Source organism: Arctopsyche grandis, chromosome 3 (genome assembly GCF_051622035.1).
Source record: "Arctopsyche grandis isolate Sample6627 chromosome 3, ASM5162203v2, whole genome shotgun sequence".
Lineage (NCBI taxonomy): Eukaryota > Metazoa > Arthropoda > Insecta > Trichoptera > Hydropsychidae > Arctopsyche > Arctopsyche grandis.
In genome coordinates, this window is record NC_135357.1 from 37,264,729 (window position 1) to 37,283,399 (window position 18,671).

The window sequence follows — 18,671 nt, forward strand, 5'->3', positions numbered from 1 at the left end:
TGATGACCAAAATGAGCAATATGGCAAAGTATGAAAACGATCGGATAAGAGGCAAACTTTTTCCTGAATTGTAATCGTAAGTGAAACGTAAAGGAGGTATGTAAAAAAAGTAGCGTGGATGAAGACGACTAATGCTGATGTTTATCAAAAAATATTCATAAAGATGAAGTTAATGTATGAAATTATGATTTTCGCTAGTTAAATTATTCTCAAATAAATAGCCATAAGCGTGCCAAGTAAGATTTTTTCATGATTCAACTCCACATCTTTAATTAGTAGTATAAGACTGCTTTTGAAACGAAGCTTTGATAAAGTGGCAATTAAATATATGTAAGTGAAATGATCTTGTTACAAAATTTTAATAAACAAATTGAATACACCTGGGTTGTTATGAATTATAGTAGTAGGAGCACTGCAGCCATAGTAGCTCATGTTCACTTGGCTCTGGGCAGTTACAGGGAGAGCTAACTTGTACACTCGTTGCCACCAATTTATTGTCACCTGTCGATTTATCCAGACCTTTTGCAATCGTCTACACGTGCTCGACAGAATCATCTCCTTCACACCTGATGTCCAGCTTAATATCTTCTTCGAATTAAGCAAGAGCTGTCCCACCAGATCGTACTATGGTGCGAGCTGCGGGATGCATCTTGGCACTCGCGCTGGTCTCCAGCACCCTGGCTGAGAGTCACGTTGTCTCTACATTGAGCTGCAGTACACCTAACGAAGTATTCCAGTGCAAGAGTGGAGAGTGCGTCTCGAAGAAACAAGTCTGCGATGGACATGTGGATTGCGCCGACAGTTCAGACGAAGATGGCTGCCATAATTGTAACTCGTTGTTTCTTTTCCCCGTCTCTCTAGTTTTTCTCGTATTCTTTTGATGCATCTGATTTGTTTTCTTTTGTTGTAGTAGCCAATGATTGTGAACCACCCAAGTGGTTTCGGTGTGACGATGGCGTTTGCATCAGTAGCCATTTCAGGTGCGACGACATGTGGCATTGCGGAGACAACTCCGATGAACTCAACTGTACTGATTCTTTTGGTCAGTATGTTTAGTTCTTGATTAAATATATGTGGTAGGTAGAATAGAAGAAGATAATTTTGAAAAGGATTCAGTGTAAATTTGATCAAAGGTCAAATCATCTAAAATTTTCTTTTCCATTAATGTTGCAATTAAAAATGTACATTGTTTTATTGATTTACACTATTTATACGATTAGTAAAGGGGCATATTTTTCCCCTCGGAAAGTCATATTATCTCATTATACCCAATATATAAGATTTTTATAATAATTAGTGAATAGTGGAGTTTATGTCGATTAGAATTTGTAAAATAAAAGCACTGGGTAATTATTTAATTTTGCTTATTTACATAAACTTCTTAATGAGCGGTACTTGGTACTTCGAGTTAATGTGCATTATAATTCAGCAAATGAACTTTTTCTGATTTTATATTAGGACTTTATATATTTTGCCACACAATTATTGAAATTTTGTTGATTGCTCTTTATATTATAATCACCAGTTCAATGCATGTACATATCTATGTATGTACATATGTATGGTGTAATATGTTATAGTTTTATATTTTGAGTTAATATTTTCACTAAATTTTACTCAAGATCCGAATATTTCATTTAGACCCGAATATTGCATTTTAAAATCAAGATCCGAATATTTATAGTGCTATGAATGTTTTTTATTAATATTAAATGTAATAATAGCGATCGAAGCTGAAACATAAAAATACATTACTCGAGCACTTTTTTTTTATTTTTGATCAAAAACACACGTAAATAAAACCGTCATTGCATTTTTGACATAATTAACGTTTTCTATAATATTTAATTTCATTTAACAATTTGAAATTTTTCCATCATATTATTATTATGGACAAGCGTAAGATCTGTAAGAACAAGTGTATCTCTGTTGAATCAAATTTGATTATAAAAATTAAAATTGACTGTAGATGAAACTTTCAAAATGAAAGAACAATTTATGTGCTCTAAATACAATATTGATCGACAGTGTATTTTTTAAATATATTTTGCTCATTTTCATAATTGACCACCATATTAATTGATAATAATTAATGGCAGTATTTGATTTTTAGTGAATTATAAGATTATATTAAATGTACATACATATGTACACATAGCCAATTAATCAAATTAGTACAATAATAAAACCAACACGTGCATTATCGAGAAATTATTAAAATAGTATCGAATAATATAAAACAAATATCAAATATTTATTTAATGTGTTTCTTCTTCTTGTTTTGACTTACACTTTTTTTGTCACACGTTATTATCAAAAAGTACATATGTATGTCGAAACCATCTTGATTAAGATTTTATGGACATTTAAATTTGAACAAAGGCTTTAAATGCTTTTCAGGACATCTTGTAAGCCATCAGTTAGATTGCCCCAAAGATAAGTTCCTATGCAACGATTCCAGCCATTGCTTGATGATGGATTGGGTATGCAATGGAGAAGCGGACTGTCATGATGGATCTGATGAGTTACACTGTAATCAGGATAAGGTACATTTTAAATATATTTAAATACAAACATACATACGGTATGCGAGTGCACTCGCCCGAGAAACGATACCGCAAGGCACCATTTCAGGACATTTTGCCCTGGAATCCAAGGTGGTACAAAAAACACGTTTTGTTTCAAATTATTTGAAATGATGAACACGTGTTAACGAATCCCTACTTCAAATAATTCATTTGAAACTTTCGAGTTACAATAATTCTAATTATAAGGAAGATATTTTGGTTTTTTTCTTAAATATGTGCATGAGCTAAAGAAATTGAATAGGTGCTGTTCTTATTATACATACCTACATATGTTATGAATCACATGAATAAGTAAAACTTTACATGCTACTCATTTTAGAACTCGCAACATCATCCATGCACCAGTTTTCTATGCAAAAATGGCAACTGCATCATCGACAATTGGGTCTGCGATGGTAACGATGACTGTTTGGATCTCAGCGATGAAACCAATTGCAGTAAGTTAGATTTCAGTAGATTAATCCAAAGATCTGCCAAACAACTGAGAGTCGATCTGACAACTCTGTAATAAGACCTACATATGTATGTATGTAAAGTAGACTATGGGACCACGAATTTGACAACCAACTTATAGTTTGAGTTAGATTCAAACAAATGCGTGGATTTAATATATTCATAATTGATTACTAGGTGTAAATAATGATTTAATACATTCATAATTCAGGAATATGTATAATAATATTTTGAGCATAAATTTTCTGCAAACTAATCATTCAACAAATACGCAGGATCAGAACTGAAAATAGAAACTATGATATAACAAATACGACTTTTAACACCAATAGTGATACCATGTATCAAGTCGTTATCATAAACTACTGACTTAACCAGCACCCAGAACTTAATAAATATTGCCCTATCAGTATCTTGACTGAATTGAGCAGAATTATACCTACCAGACTATACCATGCTGGGAGTTGCGAGATATATAATTTTTCAAGGGGTTGGGGGGCGATATTAAAAAAAAAACATATACGAATAAAAACATTTTTCAAAAAAATATTTAATTTTATACGAAAATTTTTAAATGGTTTAAAAATTAGAAAATTCAGGTGTCTATTTAATTTAATACTTTTAATTAATTTTTTATTTATTTAATAACTTAATATGCCATAACCCATGCGATAATATTTCATCGGGCCCAACACTAGTTAACATTACGAATTTCAGCTGTGCCGGTAAACTTCGAATGTGACAAAAATGATGGTCTGTTCCCCTGCAAAGATAATTCAAGTTGCATCCATGCTGAGAAGGTTTGCGATGGCAATAAAGACTGTCGCGATGGTTCAGACGAGGGTGGTGCATGTCTAGATGGTAAATTTTGTTCTGAATTTCATTCATGTTTTGTCGTTCTCATTCTGTTTTACACTCTGTGTATCTTGGTTTAGCTACCAAGAACTGCGTTAAGGCCAATTGTACCCATGGCTGCATCAACACACCCGATGGCGCTTTTTGTCCTTGCTCTCGAGGCTTCGGTAGAACTAGTAACACTTCTTGTGCAGACATAGACGAATGTTATCTGCTCCATGGACAGTGCTCTCAACGTTGCCACAACCATCCCGGTAGTTACTATTGCTCCTGTGACGAAGGTTACCAGTTGCAGAAAGACAACAGATCGTGCACAGCAGAAGGTGCAGATCTTTCAACTATGTATGTACTAGTGTGAAGTAGTATGAATGCTATTATAACTTTATTTATTTACAGGAGAGGAAGCCATTATGGTATTCAGTACAAAATATAACATATTAGGCTTCAAGCTCAAGTCAGAGAAATATTTCTTGATATCCGAAAGCGAAAATCAAGTAAGTTCAGCTATAATTTTAAATATTTATCTAAATGAGATTGAATTGTTACAATTTAAGAATTGTCTTTTCTGCTTTGGGCGTTTCATATGGTTTTATTTACCGCCCATTTTTGACAACCTCTTATTATCAACTTATTATATTTTATTTCAATTAAAGTACACTAATTCATGTGTAATATATGTATACAAGTCGTCAATGGTTCAAATTCGTTTGCAGATAGTGGGTGTGGCTTATGATGGAATTCACGTGTACTGGACAGTGATGGATTTTGGATACGAAGCCATTTATAGGTCGAAAATCGACGGAACCGAGAAAGAAGTAAATATCAATATTACTTTCCTATTACATTTGTTTATTTTGTACTTACATATGTACCGCTTCGTTCTCTTCGAAAGGGTCTTCGGACTGTATTCGTTGGGAGGGGGGGGGGGTTGTGGCCTCATATTGAGGGCTTTGAGGGTCGAATTCTTCGACATTTAAAGCCGGCTTTGAATTACATATTCCACTCTTAACGGTAAGGGGCGGGGGGGGGGGGGGAACCAGCTGATACTAATGACTAGAGCCCGGAATTTGAAGGGGCTGTTTATTGTTCAAAGATTGTAAATGCATTGTTAAAGGTTTGCCGTACCTTTTTTACAAAGAATTTACAACAATTGAACAATAGGTGGCACGTTTCCGGCCCCTTCAGATTCCGACCTCTACTAATGACCAGGGTCCAGAGAAATGTTATAATAATACAATGATTAAGATTTATTTATTAAGGGATATGTATTTAACCGGTCTCCGTGACGAGCCAGAATGTTAAATTACAGAAAACGCAAATATCGGAAGGCAAAGATCGAAAATCGAAATATCTTAAGTCGAAAAATAAAAAAAGGGTGCGTGGTAAACGGTACACACTCAATAAATTTGCGCGAGCAGGATACAACAGGAACAAGAGGAACAGGCTTTTCCTCCCGTATTAATGTGCGCGCGCAGAATACGGGAGGAAAGGTCTTTTCCTCTTGTTCCTGTTGTATTCTGCTCGCGCAAATTAAGTGAGTATGTACCGTTTACCATGCACCCTTTTTTTATCTTTCGACTTCAGATCTTTCGATTTTCGATCTTTGCCCTCCGATATTTGTGTTTTCTGTAATTTAACATTCTGGCTCGTCACGTAGACCCGTATTTAACGTGTAATATATAGTTTCAACAAAAATATGTATGTAAAATTAACGATGTTTATATTAATTAAACTTAAATAATTGGTTATTAATATAATTGATTATTCGGCGCCACCAAGAAAAATGTTTTTACATTCATTTAAAAATATTTTTTACATTTCTTTGGTGCCATCCCTTAAAAAAAGTCGAAGGCGGGCGACCGCCTTCAACTTTTCGTCGTAGAAATTTTGGTTTGTTTTCGATGTTACCAACAAACCTTACATACATACATAGTTACAAAGTCTCTTTCGAAATTATATATTAGATGACAAATACCTTTTGAATGAAATAATAAATGATGTTAATGTAAAATTATTGTTTTATAAAGATGTTTTTCAATTTTTGTGTTTTATATCATAATAAAATGACACAATATTACCTTTTTGCCATAAAATTCCCGATAAATTACCGGTGAACCGGTAATGACTCATATATTTTTTACCTATTTACCGGTAGTGCAAAATTCTGGTAATTTGCATGCCCTAATTCTGACATATGTATGTACATGTATTCTTAACATGTACCTTCAAACTTCAAATTTCAGGTACTAGTCAAAACTGGTTTGGGCTCTCCTGAAGATATTGTCGTAGATTGGTACACAGGAAACTTCTACTTCACCGATTCACAAATGAAGCACATTGGAGTTTGCACCAATGATGGATTACACTGTGCGGCAATCGTCAGCAAAAATGTGGACCAGCCGCGAGCTATAGTTTTAAATCCAGTCAAAGGGTGAAAACATCACCTTATTACTATTGACTTCTCGATTTCATCTGCTAAATTATGAACTTAATGTGAATTTCAGTGAAATGTACTGGACTGATTGGGGTGCCAGACCTGAAATAGGCAAAGCCAAAATGGACGGCTCCAATGACAAAGCTATTGTCATCGAAAACATAAAGTGGCCCAACGGATTGGCACTCGACTATTCGAACGATCGTCTCTACTGGGTAGATGGAAAGTCTTCTTGGATTGAAAGCGTCAAGCTCGACGGTTCTCACAGACAGGTGTCAATTTGATTTTTGGACTCACGCTTTCATTTTAGATGATTTTAATTGTGGTCCTTCTCGTTTTGAAATTTGCAGAGAGTGCTTCAAAGTATTCATCATCCGTATTGGGTGGCCGTATTCGAGGACAGTCTGTATTGGAACGATTGGGCTACCCAGTCTTTGGAAAGGTGTCATAAGTTTACTGGAAAGAACAGAACTGTGTTGGCCAAAGTGGATAAAATACTAGGTAACCTCAAATTATAAATGTTTTGCTATTTAAAAAAAAATTCAAATATATAAATTGTTTCATTTTAAAGGTATCCATGTTTATCATCCATCTATGGCACCGAAGAAGAAGCACGCTTGTGAAAACAGCCGCTGCGAATACATGTGTTTGCTCAGTGGAAGTGATGGATTCACTTGTGCTTGTCCTGAAGGAAAAGTCCTTGACGATGACAAAAAACGCTGTAGTGGTATTTCAAATTCGAAATATTTATGTATGTGTTTTTAAAACTGACAAAGAACCTTATTATATATTATACTTTGATACTTTTAGAGATTTCTCCTGAGAAATATTTGATCATCGGAGCTAACAATGTCGTGTTGGTGGTTCACCATCAAATTATCGGAGGACATGGTATTGATAAGTCAACATTGCCTGATATGCACATCGATAATCTGATCCATGACTATGCTCGTGGTGAGTTTTTTTAGTTTTTTTTTTTCAAATTTGAGTTTTATACTAAGACGGTGTACCCTAACTTTATTATATGATACTCGCATGTTGATGTTATCTAGTCTTTAACCATCGCTATCTATTTCAACAACTTTCAAACCGATAGCATCCATTCGAATAATCCATATTTTTCATTTATCGCAAATGGTAAAGAGTTATTCGGAAGGATAGACATTCAAATCAAATTCAATTTACAGATAATCTCATCATCTACAACGATTTCACCAAGACGATATACAGCATAAAACACTATGCAGATCACGAACCCAACGTGACTGTTTTGATCGACGCTAATCTTGAATCGGTACAAGGGTTTGATTTCGGTAATTAAAATTCTATGTTCGTCTATAGAAAATTCTTTGAAATTGCATTGTTGACTAGATTTAAAATTACTTTGCGTTTAGATTATGTTAGTAGGACTTTGTACTGGTGTGACGTATATCGCAAAACGGTCGAGGTGTTCTCCTTGGAGACGAAAAGTCGGGCTACCCTCTTCCACGACCACAATGGAGGAGTCTTCATCGACATTGCTCTGGCACCTGAATATGGGTACGAATTTATATAATAATCTCTAATTCAGTAATCGGTTTCATGATGATCATCACTGTGCACGTTTTCGTTTCAGAATAATGTTTTTGGCCATGCAAATTGGGGAAAATAATATCATCATCAGCAGGATGGCTATGGATGGTAGTGGAACACCGATACATATAATCGAACATGGTCTTAAGGGTGAGATAAATTCTAAACACCGGCGATCGCAAATAATACATACATAAATTAGCTTACGTTGTTGTAAAAATGTGACTTTCTTCCAGGTCTAATAAAAATGCATTACGATTCAGACACATCGAGTCTGTACATATCAGACCAACATAACAAAATCATAGAAACCATGCATATTCATGGTACGTACATACATAGTATACAGACACGTTGTTGCAGAAAATATAAAATTATAAAATATATGTTTTTATTACACAGGGGGTGACAAAGTAGAGTATCGTGATGTTGATGTCGAAATTGGAAGTATCACTTCTTTGGGAGAAGACGTGTTCTGGGCTGGAGCATTCTCGAAAAAACTGCACTGGTCTAACAAGATGAATTCACACGAAAAAATTGTTAGATTTTTAATGTTGGGTAAGTTTTTTTATTATTATTTAATACATTTCATACAAAATGTTTTTTGGATCACAAAATTTTGATCAAATCTAGCTTTTGGCATCTGCTCCTACTACAGCTCCAGTATTTGCAGATTTAATTTTACTTCTTAATCTTTTTTGGGTAGTTCTACCAGTCTTTTAACTTTTGTGGGGAGTATCTCTTTTTGACATCATAAAAACGTGATATATGATAAATCGATTTCTAGGGATTTTCTAGCTTGCAGTACAAAACCAAACGTTAAGTCCCATAGATCGCAAGTTAATAATATCTGTTTGAATCAATTACTTCTTGTTTTCAGATGTTCCAAACACGGATCAGATGCACTTAGCCTCAGTCAAACCACTTCCAAAACCAGTGTATAAGAACCGTCATCCTTGCTCTCCACCAACCACTGCATGCTCTCACATCTGTCTCCTGAATGATGCCATGGATGAATTCTTGCACACCGAGCCAAATTCTAAAGCTCCACTTCGAACCCACACTTGCCTGTGTCCAGATGATATGGTCATGACTTCAGATAACAAGACTTGTGAAGTGGAAATGACCTGCAAGCACGGACAGTTTAAGTGCAAAAAGAGCAACATGTGTATAGACAAGGCAAGGATCTGCGATGCAAAGTTGGATTGCACTCTTGGCGAGGATGAAGAAGATTGTTCAAGTATTTTGTTTTGTTTATAAGCTAAAAATCATCTAAGTACAGCATCAAACCAATATTCTTTAAATTGTAGAGCATACCTGTCATCAAGACCAGTTTCAATGCAACAATGGACATTGTATCAGTCGTAAAAATCGCTGTGACAAACATATAGATTGCCCCGACAATTCCGACGAAGAGAACTGCGACAACTATGGTAAGTTCATTTCCAGTTACTCGCCAAAGCATGTGAGCTGTTATTCTTGCATGATCAGGATGTAATTGTACCATATGTACATATATATACAGAGGATTGTAATCGGTTTGTGTGTTTTTAGATTCCAAGCGATGTAGTCCACTGCACTTTGAATGTCGTTCAGGACTTTGCTTAGACATCGGGCTTAAATGCGATGGAACGAAACACTGTCCCAATGGAGATGATGAGGAAGGTTGCAGCAGGATGATCTGCACAAAGGATCAATACCAGTAAGCATTAAGTATTACGATCTACTCAGGGCCGTACCTGCCGCATGTACAAATGTGTGCAACGCACACAGGCGGCCGAAATATAAAGGTGGCTGAAAGAAATGAGAGTCGAAAAATTATATTCCTTAAAAACTACGAAACAAGAAATTGTACTTTTATAATGCATTTAGGTTGTCTTGTTTGAGTACTTGTGGATTACTGTTGCAAGTTACAACTTGTAACATACCCGAACTATATTTTGAGGAAATAATGGGATAGCAGGTATACCTTCAGTCCGCATAGAGCTAGATATTCTATGTTCTATTATCTTTGCGACTGCCAGATGTATTTCTTTAAGGATTTTGAGTATTGTTTGGTCATTGAAAGAACAATGTTCTAGATGTGGGACTGGGGGTAAAAACACTATTTCATGAATGAACTTGAAAACGTTCAGTCCCTCTTGTCGTCTGGTCCAGTTCATAACTAAATTTTTTGGTTTTTTGTCTGTTTTTCTGGTTAAAGTTTGCACGCAGGTGGCCGAACTCCTGGGTGCGGCCCTGGATCTGGTCTTCACTTTCCGATTGAAATATTTTGATATAGAAAAGATCATTGAATCCACGTATTAGCTTAAAAAAAATCTGGTTTTGATTTCTGATATATATCTATATAAAGTCATTTCTAAATGTGTCTGCTTCTTGATTTTCAATCTCTCATCTCAAACGAGATGAGAGAATGCTGTAGCCACACTCTAGCTTTTATTTTTTCCTCTCATCCCTTATAAGTCAACCATGAGAACTATAAAGTGTCATACTGAGTCCCCTTGCATCCTGCTCACACACACGTATGTAAAGCTGTGTGATAAAACAGGCAGATTTCTATAGCACGCTACTGTGGCTCTACGTGTATCCTAGAAGATTTAAACTTTAAATTGATTTAACTTTTAGATGCAAGTCTGGCAAGTGCATATCTAGTAAATGGGAATGCGACGGTGAAGTTGACTGCGACGATGCATCTGACGAGCACAACAAATGCGGTATTCACATCATTACTTCTAACATCTCAATGGATAAGATATTCGACGCTCAAAAAAAATTTTTTTAGCTTACAACAAACCATGCGGAAAGGGAATGTTCCGCTGTATATCGGGTCAGTGTATTGATGTACAACTTCACTGTAACAAGATTGATGATTGCGGCGATGGATCCGATGAAGTTCGTTGTCCAACCATAGTTCAGAAGATTCAAGAGGTACACTCATACGCAATGGATCATACTGGATGTTCATCTTCAATTCATATTTTATTTTATTTTTTGCAGGAAAAAGAGTGTCATGAATCCCAGTATGCTTGTGAGACCAATACGACCATATGCTTGCCTTACAGCGCCAGGCGAGTGCATTGCTTTTGAATTAATCATGTAAAAACTCAATGCATTGCACTCAACAACTCAAAACTTATTTTCATTGCGATTGTTTTTAGGTGTAATGGAACTGCAGAATGTCCCAAAGGAGAAGACGAACTGTCATGTAGCGAAAGTATAGTTTGTAGAGAGCATGACGAATGGAAGTGCAGCAGTGGTGAAAGATGCATCCTATTGTCCTGGAGATGTGATGGTTCCAAAGATTGCTTGGATGGATCCGACGAGGCAGACAAGTTGTGCAAAGAAATCAAAGGTAGCTTCTCGTTTCTTGTTTTATCATTTTAAAGGTTTTTAGTCGATGGTAACGTTTTTTTTTTTAATTATATACATACATGTGCAGATTAAGCCACCAGGAGAAAATTACATCTTGATGACTTAGTACACAGCTAAATGTCACAGTTCACTTTTTAGTAACAAGGGCATGCTAAGCTCCAAACCAATCACGAGAATAACCGCTAACCGAATCAGACTGAAATTTTTACATATAATAGAAATTACAAATTTTATACCCTAATATTTTTACGTCAATCGGAAGTAGTACTTTTACTATAGGGAATCGAGGTTTTATTCAGAAACCTTATAGTTTATTGAACTGAAGTTTCATATCTAGAAGTTTTAAGCTTAATACCAAGTTATGTATAAAATTTGGTAAGCATCCATCAACCGGAAGTGTCAGTTTACTCTTGTTCGATTTTTCTTCCACTATTTTTTTCGACCCCTTAAACATGTGTACTCTTCACGAAAAAATTCAAGTATAATTCTTGTATCAATGTGATGAAAATAAAAAAAATAACTGAATTTAATAAACCAGAAGTGGAATTTTTTCCTCTTAGTAAAGTCAAAAATGTTGTGACCGCGATTCTTTCCACACCCCTGAATATAAAGATGAAAATTTATATTTGTATTCATTATGAACTAGCTTAAAGCTGGTACGGTTTTGGTCAGAATTCGTAAACCGGAAGTAATATTTTTTTTAAAACAATATTTCATTATTTTATTTTGACCTTTTAAATTGTTTTTATTTTATTGATATTTAATGTGTATAATATTTATAGTGATTTTAAGTAAAAAAAAATTTTCGAACTAAATCCGAAGACCGGAAGTAGAACTTTTTTCTCGTGTAAGTTTCCCTACATTTGCGCTCAATTTTTATCGAAAACTCTCTCATCGCCGGTATATGTGAACGTGGATGTATGTTAAATTATTGAATTCTGTTTTAAGACCTTATATTCCTCAAATACATATATTAAGTCATGGGTTGGTCACATCCGAATTTTTTTTTATACTATTATTCAGTTATTTTTTTCAATTTGGACATTTCAGAAAGTGCATCAACGAATCTATCATCATCTACTACGTGCGACGAAGGCTATCGTTGCTCCAACGGACAATGCATTGACTACACATCCCTATGCGACGGAATATCCAATTGTTATGACGGTAGTGATGAAAACGGAAAGTGTGGTGAGTTCTTGTGTGTACCATACTTAGTTCAGAAGCCAAAAACGTAAAGGTCGCTTTTTGATCTTAAATTTCATCATTAGGAAATGCTTGTAAAGTGAATGTCTGCAGTGATAAGTGTATACCAAGTCCTCGAGGTGCAATATGCACTTGCTCAGGGAACATGGTCCTCGGAAATGATGGTCGCAAATGTATTCCGGGTCCTCCTTTGTGTCTGAAAGACCCGCCTCCTTGTGACCACCAATGCATCAGCACCAAAGACTCGTACATATGCAGTTGCTTTGAAGGCTACAACTTAAGGTAGATAAACAGTAAATGCATGTATTCATATTATTCAGTTCTGATAAACTCAGTATTGCACGTACATATAACTTTAAGTTTTCAAAACACGTAGTATGTACGTCCGATTCAAACCTGCTATACATATGTCATTGATCAGTTTTATTTCATTCGTGTCACTAATCAGCTGGTGGTTTGAATCTGGTTTAACATATGTCACTAGCTTATGGGCTCACACCTTTACACTTTTCTGTAAGCGAAATTCTAGGGCTAGGTACTAATCCAGTTGAAATGTATCTTTTCAGAGCCGATCGTAAATCCTGCAAAGCAATCGGTGGTCCAAAGTCAATATTTTACATGACCAACAACGAGGTGAGGCTGGTGTCCAATTCGATTAAGATACTCCACAAGGACCCACCCGGTTTGAGTGGCATGGATATCTTTGTCAAAGCAAAGTCCATATTCTTCAGCATCAAAGACTTGGGTCAGATCTATCATCAGAACTATATGACGAAAAAGGAGACCGTCATCTCCAATCTGGGAAGACCCAGCTTGATAGCAGTAGATTGGGTAGCAGAAAATGTATACTTTATAAACAGTAATGGAAACAAAAGTATCGAAGTCTGCCATATGGATAAGCAAAACTGTGCCACGTTACAAACTATAGACAATGATATGACAGTTAGTATAAACACACCTGACATTCACAAACATTTTTGGTCAATGTAAAAAAAATCACTAAATGAGATGTTTTTTCAGGTCACTGCTTTCACTGTTGATCCAATCAGCAGGTTGATGTTCTACTCATTAACCAAGTGGCTTCAGAATAAGCATCCCAAATCTATAATTTATCAAGCCCATCTTGACGGAAGTCACGTCACAGAGGTAGTCACCGAACACCTGAACCTATGCTCTGGTCTTGCCGCGGACTTTGAACGGAAACTGCTGTACTTCTCAGATCAGAATTCCAACACCATCGAAAGCATCAACTACGAGCTGACCAATCGCAAAGTCATAATTAAAAACGACACGCGAGCCGTTAGACCCATAAGTCTGGACATTTTCGAGAACGAAATCTACTTCATGTCCTTCAACACACCGAAAATGGTCAGGTGCAAGCTCACTGGGGATCACAGATGCTCGACGAGAAACATCAAATTGTATGGAGTGCAAGTGCTCAAAGTGCATCAGGAAAACAAGCAAAAGAAAGTGAATAACGATTGCTCGACGAAGAATTGCACCCATATATGTGTTTTGGGACTGAAGGGAGCTCAGTGTTTATGCAGTGATGGAAAAAGTGTTGAAGAAAACGTTGATTGTTCCAGTAACGAGGTTATTATTTTACTATACAATATTTGTTTAGACCAAAGATACTATCATGGATAGTACATTTATAATTTAAAACCCAAATTTAGTTGTTTTTTTCGTGTTTGACTGTTGTTGAAAATGTACTTATATACTTTAGTTTGAGTAATGTGATTTTGGTTTTAAGAAAACTACTAATCTTTCAGAGGAGGCCTGAATTCGTCGTTGGCAGAACATTGTCAAGTGAAGACGATGCTGTTTCTACCAATGGAAGCTCGGGGAAAGCGATATCCGCAATCATCATTGTGTTCACCGTTACCTTCTTGTTCTTGGGTTCCTTTATGTTATATAAATACCAGAAAAAGAGACTGGGAAAACCGTCCAATTCAGACTATTCGTAAGTGCATATAACATTATAAAGTTGTGCAGTTTTGTCATGTACTTTTCTAATTGTGAGCGTAATTTCAGTAGTAGAACAGTTCACTGGAGGAGATTTGGACTCGAGGAAGCTGAAGTTGCACAAAGTACTTGTATATTATATGTTGTGTTATATAATGCTTATATAAACAGTGACTCGCTAAAAATTGATATATTAAAGATAAAACGTCAAGGGTTTTCTGGGTTTAACATATAAAAAAGACACAAAAATACTAATTTAAATGTTTAAACAATACTTGTTGGGCCTTTCTACCATTTCCATTTTTTGTACCTTTATCACTATCAGCTTTTATATGTGTATATGTATTTTAGTAACAGTATATGTATGTATGTATATAATATGTATATTCAACATCTGTTATTGCTTTGCAGTGTCCGCTTTCAGAATCCCGGATTTGGCGGAAGTTTATCCCCAAGCTTCTCTATGGGTCTAGGAGGTATCACTTCTAGGTTTCCAAACCTGCTTAGGTAAAACAGTATTATCTATATATGAGCCGATTATTATGAAAGTGGTCTAACTCATATATGTACACATTTTGTTTCGCGATACTTTGACTTTTGGGTTTGCAAAAACACGTGAGCAATTCTTATTGAAAATATTTATCTGCTTGGATTTAATATTTCTTTTCGTAGTAAAAATTAATTTTGAATACCTTATATTGACTCGCAACAATATTTTTCAATAATTAAAATTTGACAAAAGCTATGAACAATGTTGTTGCGTAGGGGTGGGTGGAGGATCCAAGTAAAAGGCCAACAGTCGTTTCACAGCGTTTATTGATGATTAAGGAGATACACGCACTGTCACTGCTCCGTCCAGAATGACATGATATCGCCAAGTATCGCCTTATAAGGGATAGATCTCTCAGGACATCTTCGACGTCTAATTTGTTTACCTATTGTTATGGTCACGTACGGATATGTCTTCCCACGACATTCGCTCCCGCGGAACAGGTCAATTCTGGGAAGAGCAATCATTGTTTAGCTTTCATGCACTTAGCTTATCGCTAATCTTTAAAACCACTTACACCGGTCACACGGTCTCTCAGGACGCTACCCGGCCTAATCCGATCGCAATTACTCGGCGGCTCTTTTTAGTATACGTAACAATATTAAATAACATTTTTCAATTTTGTGAGTTAGACCATTGTCATAGGTGCACATATAATATTTACTTTTTTTATGTTATTTAATTAAAATATTTTTTTAGAAATACAAATCCAAATCAAAATCAAAATCAAAACGAATTCACAAATCCACTCGACACCAAAATAATTTCAAATGATTGGCCTCCAAATGCACTAGATTCAAAATTATTACAGTTGAAGCATAAGGTAATGTGTAATATAACCTTTCATTTATGGTAGAAGTTTAAATTAAATCAATTTATTAAATATATTTCGTTTTAGGTATCAGGTAGTCAATTAGAGGTGCCGAATCTTTTGGGTGATTCTGATTCTGACGTGGAATCCGACAGAGGCATTCACGACGGAGACCATAAAGATAGGGCGAGACTATTACCTTGAAAAGATAGCTAAGTGTTATGTGAATCTAGTTTTTATTGCATGCATACATTTGAAGACTGTTGGTTATAACTTATTTTAAAATGCAGCCGAGTTGATCTTGTGCTTTCCCGAATGGATATATTTAAAATAGTTCAATATCCAAAGTTATATTTGAAAATCGATTTGTGACTCTAGTCTTTTAAGTTATAACGTTTTTAAAAAAAGATTGTGAAGAAAATACTTTTGATCGATGTAGTCCGAGAAAAAAAAAGTATAATGACTGAATAGTATGTATGTAGTTTGTAAGAGAGTATGGAATTGAAAACATTTTTTATTAATTTACATATTGAAATGGAACGTTAAAATGTAAATTATAAGCAAAACAAACGTGCTGACAGATTTATAATCGATTTAAGGTGTTAAAACGACGTCGTTTTAACAAAACAGTGATTTTTATTAATGTCTCTTATTTGTTTAATTCCTTTAGGATAATAAGTACATCTGTTTTATATTGAATCAATATATTATAAAAATGCTGCAGATATTATTATTAATATTTGTATACACATTATTAATTATAATCATCGTGTATTCTCAATTATATTAATATATTTAAATCGAATTAATAAATTAAAATGTGTAATTTTATCAGAAAAAAGTGTACTTATGCAAATATAATATTTTCAATTCAATGAAAGTATTGTTATTATTAATTTTATGTATGGATGTGTAAATAAATGTTTAGCTCTCCCTGTATAATTGTTATTTGATGTGTGCTTGTAATATTTTGAATGATAGTTTTGATATTAAATGATATTAAATTACTTTTTTATACATACGTAAAAAAATTAAACAGTGAAATATATATTAAAATTTTTGGAATTATTTTCGCCTTTTATTTCACCTACATTAGTATATGTAATATTTATATATATATATATATATATATATATATATATATATATATATATATATATATATATATATATATATATATATATATATATATATATATATATATATAATATTAGCAAATACTTTTATTTCCAAAGAATACTAAAATTCTTGATTTAGTCTTGTTTCTTTCTTTTGTTGTACAAATTAGACCAAAGAAATAAATCTATTGACCGCTGATACATATTCTAAAGTTAAATAAATGAGGTTTATAAAAAAACAATGTCACAAATTACTGAGAATATTTTGTATTTTTAGTGGTTCATTACCGACCATTTAACCGATAGTAATATACTTTCAACATTTCACTATTGCATCGCATTTAAGTTATGAGCTGTGTTATATATAAAAGGAAAGTTTGTCTGTTCTGTGTATGCAAAATATCTATTAAATTAATCTTTGTTATGTATTTTTAAACATACATACATACTTGTAATAACTATATATTGAACAATCGCACATTTCGAGTGTATAATTTTAATATCATCATATTCAATGTAAACCAGTATGGCAGTTTAAATATAAATAAAAATGAATGCATTAATCTGTAGGAATATAGCACAACATGTGTTATCCCGAATCAAAATCAGTGATCTCATCTCTTTCACAACAATGGATAAGTCGTACGATGGCATCATCGCGCTCCTGTACAAACATGCAGAGCTAACCTCGCCTGGAATTATATTCGCTACTCAAGGGCAACAACCAAATCCGACTAATGGAAGCTTCCAGAAGTATGATTTCGTCACCCGGAGACAAAAGATAACCTCAAGCCCCCGAAAGTAGGATGACATCATTCAATTAATATATAATCCAGAGCATCAGACTCGGATGCTAGTTCAGCCAGCCTTTTCGCTGAAATGGGCAATTAGCCAAATTCCCCGCGATTGTAATAAATTTGTATACTGTACAACAGGGGCGTCATTTGAGGGGGGAGGGCGGCCGCCTCCCCTAGATTTGAAGGGGACTATCCACGTTGTTTAATATATTATTATGAATTTGAATTAAAATACTATTTGCTAGTAAAAGGATGCTAAAAAAATGGACATCGACAACGTTATTAATTTATATGCGTTAATAAAATCTAGACGGTATCCATTATTGTAATGTGTTATATTATATAATAGGTATTGTAAATAAAATTATATTATAATAATAACATTTATTTAATGCTTTTTTTATTTTTTAGTTTAAAAAAACTCTCAATGTATTTTCAGGAGACTATTTTGTACTTTGTAAATCAGCGTTTATACCCAAATCTCTTAATAGATTTTTTAAAATTATTTTACTATTAATTTTATTGATAAAAATATTATTAAAAGAAATAGTCATATACACTCATTTTTTAAATATAATACCATATAAAAAAATGATAGAAAGTCATTTCTTAGTGGTCAAAAATTTTGTTCTCCTGGGGAAAGCTGATATAACGCACCTGCTATACAATAATAAATTATCCTCTTAAAAATTCAACCGAGTTTCCATAGGACAGGACACTGGTTAACGGTAATTAGATTATTCGTCACATTGCGGTGGTCACAAAGATAATTTTTGCCATGAAAATCGCGAATACACAATATTTGACACTCAAGTTCTTGTTAGTATGATGGACTTTTCGACTGCCAGATGTTCCGTTATAGAGATTTTAGTGACTTTGTGACCAATAATCACCGAACCTGGTTAACACACCTTCCCGCTTCCTAAAAATCCATTACTAAAAGCTGTATA

General features: G+C 34.4%; 1 protein-coding gene across 1 annotated transcript; it reads left to right on the forward strand.

Moving 5' to 3' along the window:
• The first annotated feature begins 523 nt into the window (after positions 1-523).
• On the forward strand, positions 524-16,737 carry yl (Putative vitellogenin receptor yl). Its single transcript, XM_077446715.1, has 33 exons — positions 524-828; positions 911-1,042; positions 2,401-2,546; positions 2,908-3,025; positions 3,759-3,902; positions 3,977-4,219; positions 4,293-4,390; positions 4,610-4,711; positions 6,140-6,327; positions 6,401-6,602; positions 6,681-6,831; positions 6,902-7,057; positions 7,141-7,284; positions 7,518-7,643; positions 7,725-7,869; positions 7,946-8,052; positions 8,139-8,228; positions 8,305-8,460; positions 8,783-9,142; positions 9,213-9,335; positions 9,457-9,604; positions 10,528-10,616; positions 10,685-10,830; positions 10,900-10,970; positions 11,061-11,254; positions 12,325-12,465; positions 12,546-12,762; positions 13,047-13,422; positions 13,501-14,073; positions 14,253-14,443; positions 14,857-14,952; positions 15,695-15,818; positions 15,894-16,737. The coding sequence occupies exons 1-33, from the start codon at positions 627-629 to the stop codon at positions 16,008-16,010; spliced, it is 5,616 nt and encodes a 1,871-aa protein (XP_077302841.1). The 5' UTR covers positions 524-626; the 3' UTR covers positions 16,011-16,737.
• The last annotated feature ends 1,934 nt before the right edge of the window (positions 16,738-18,671 follow it).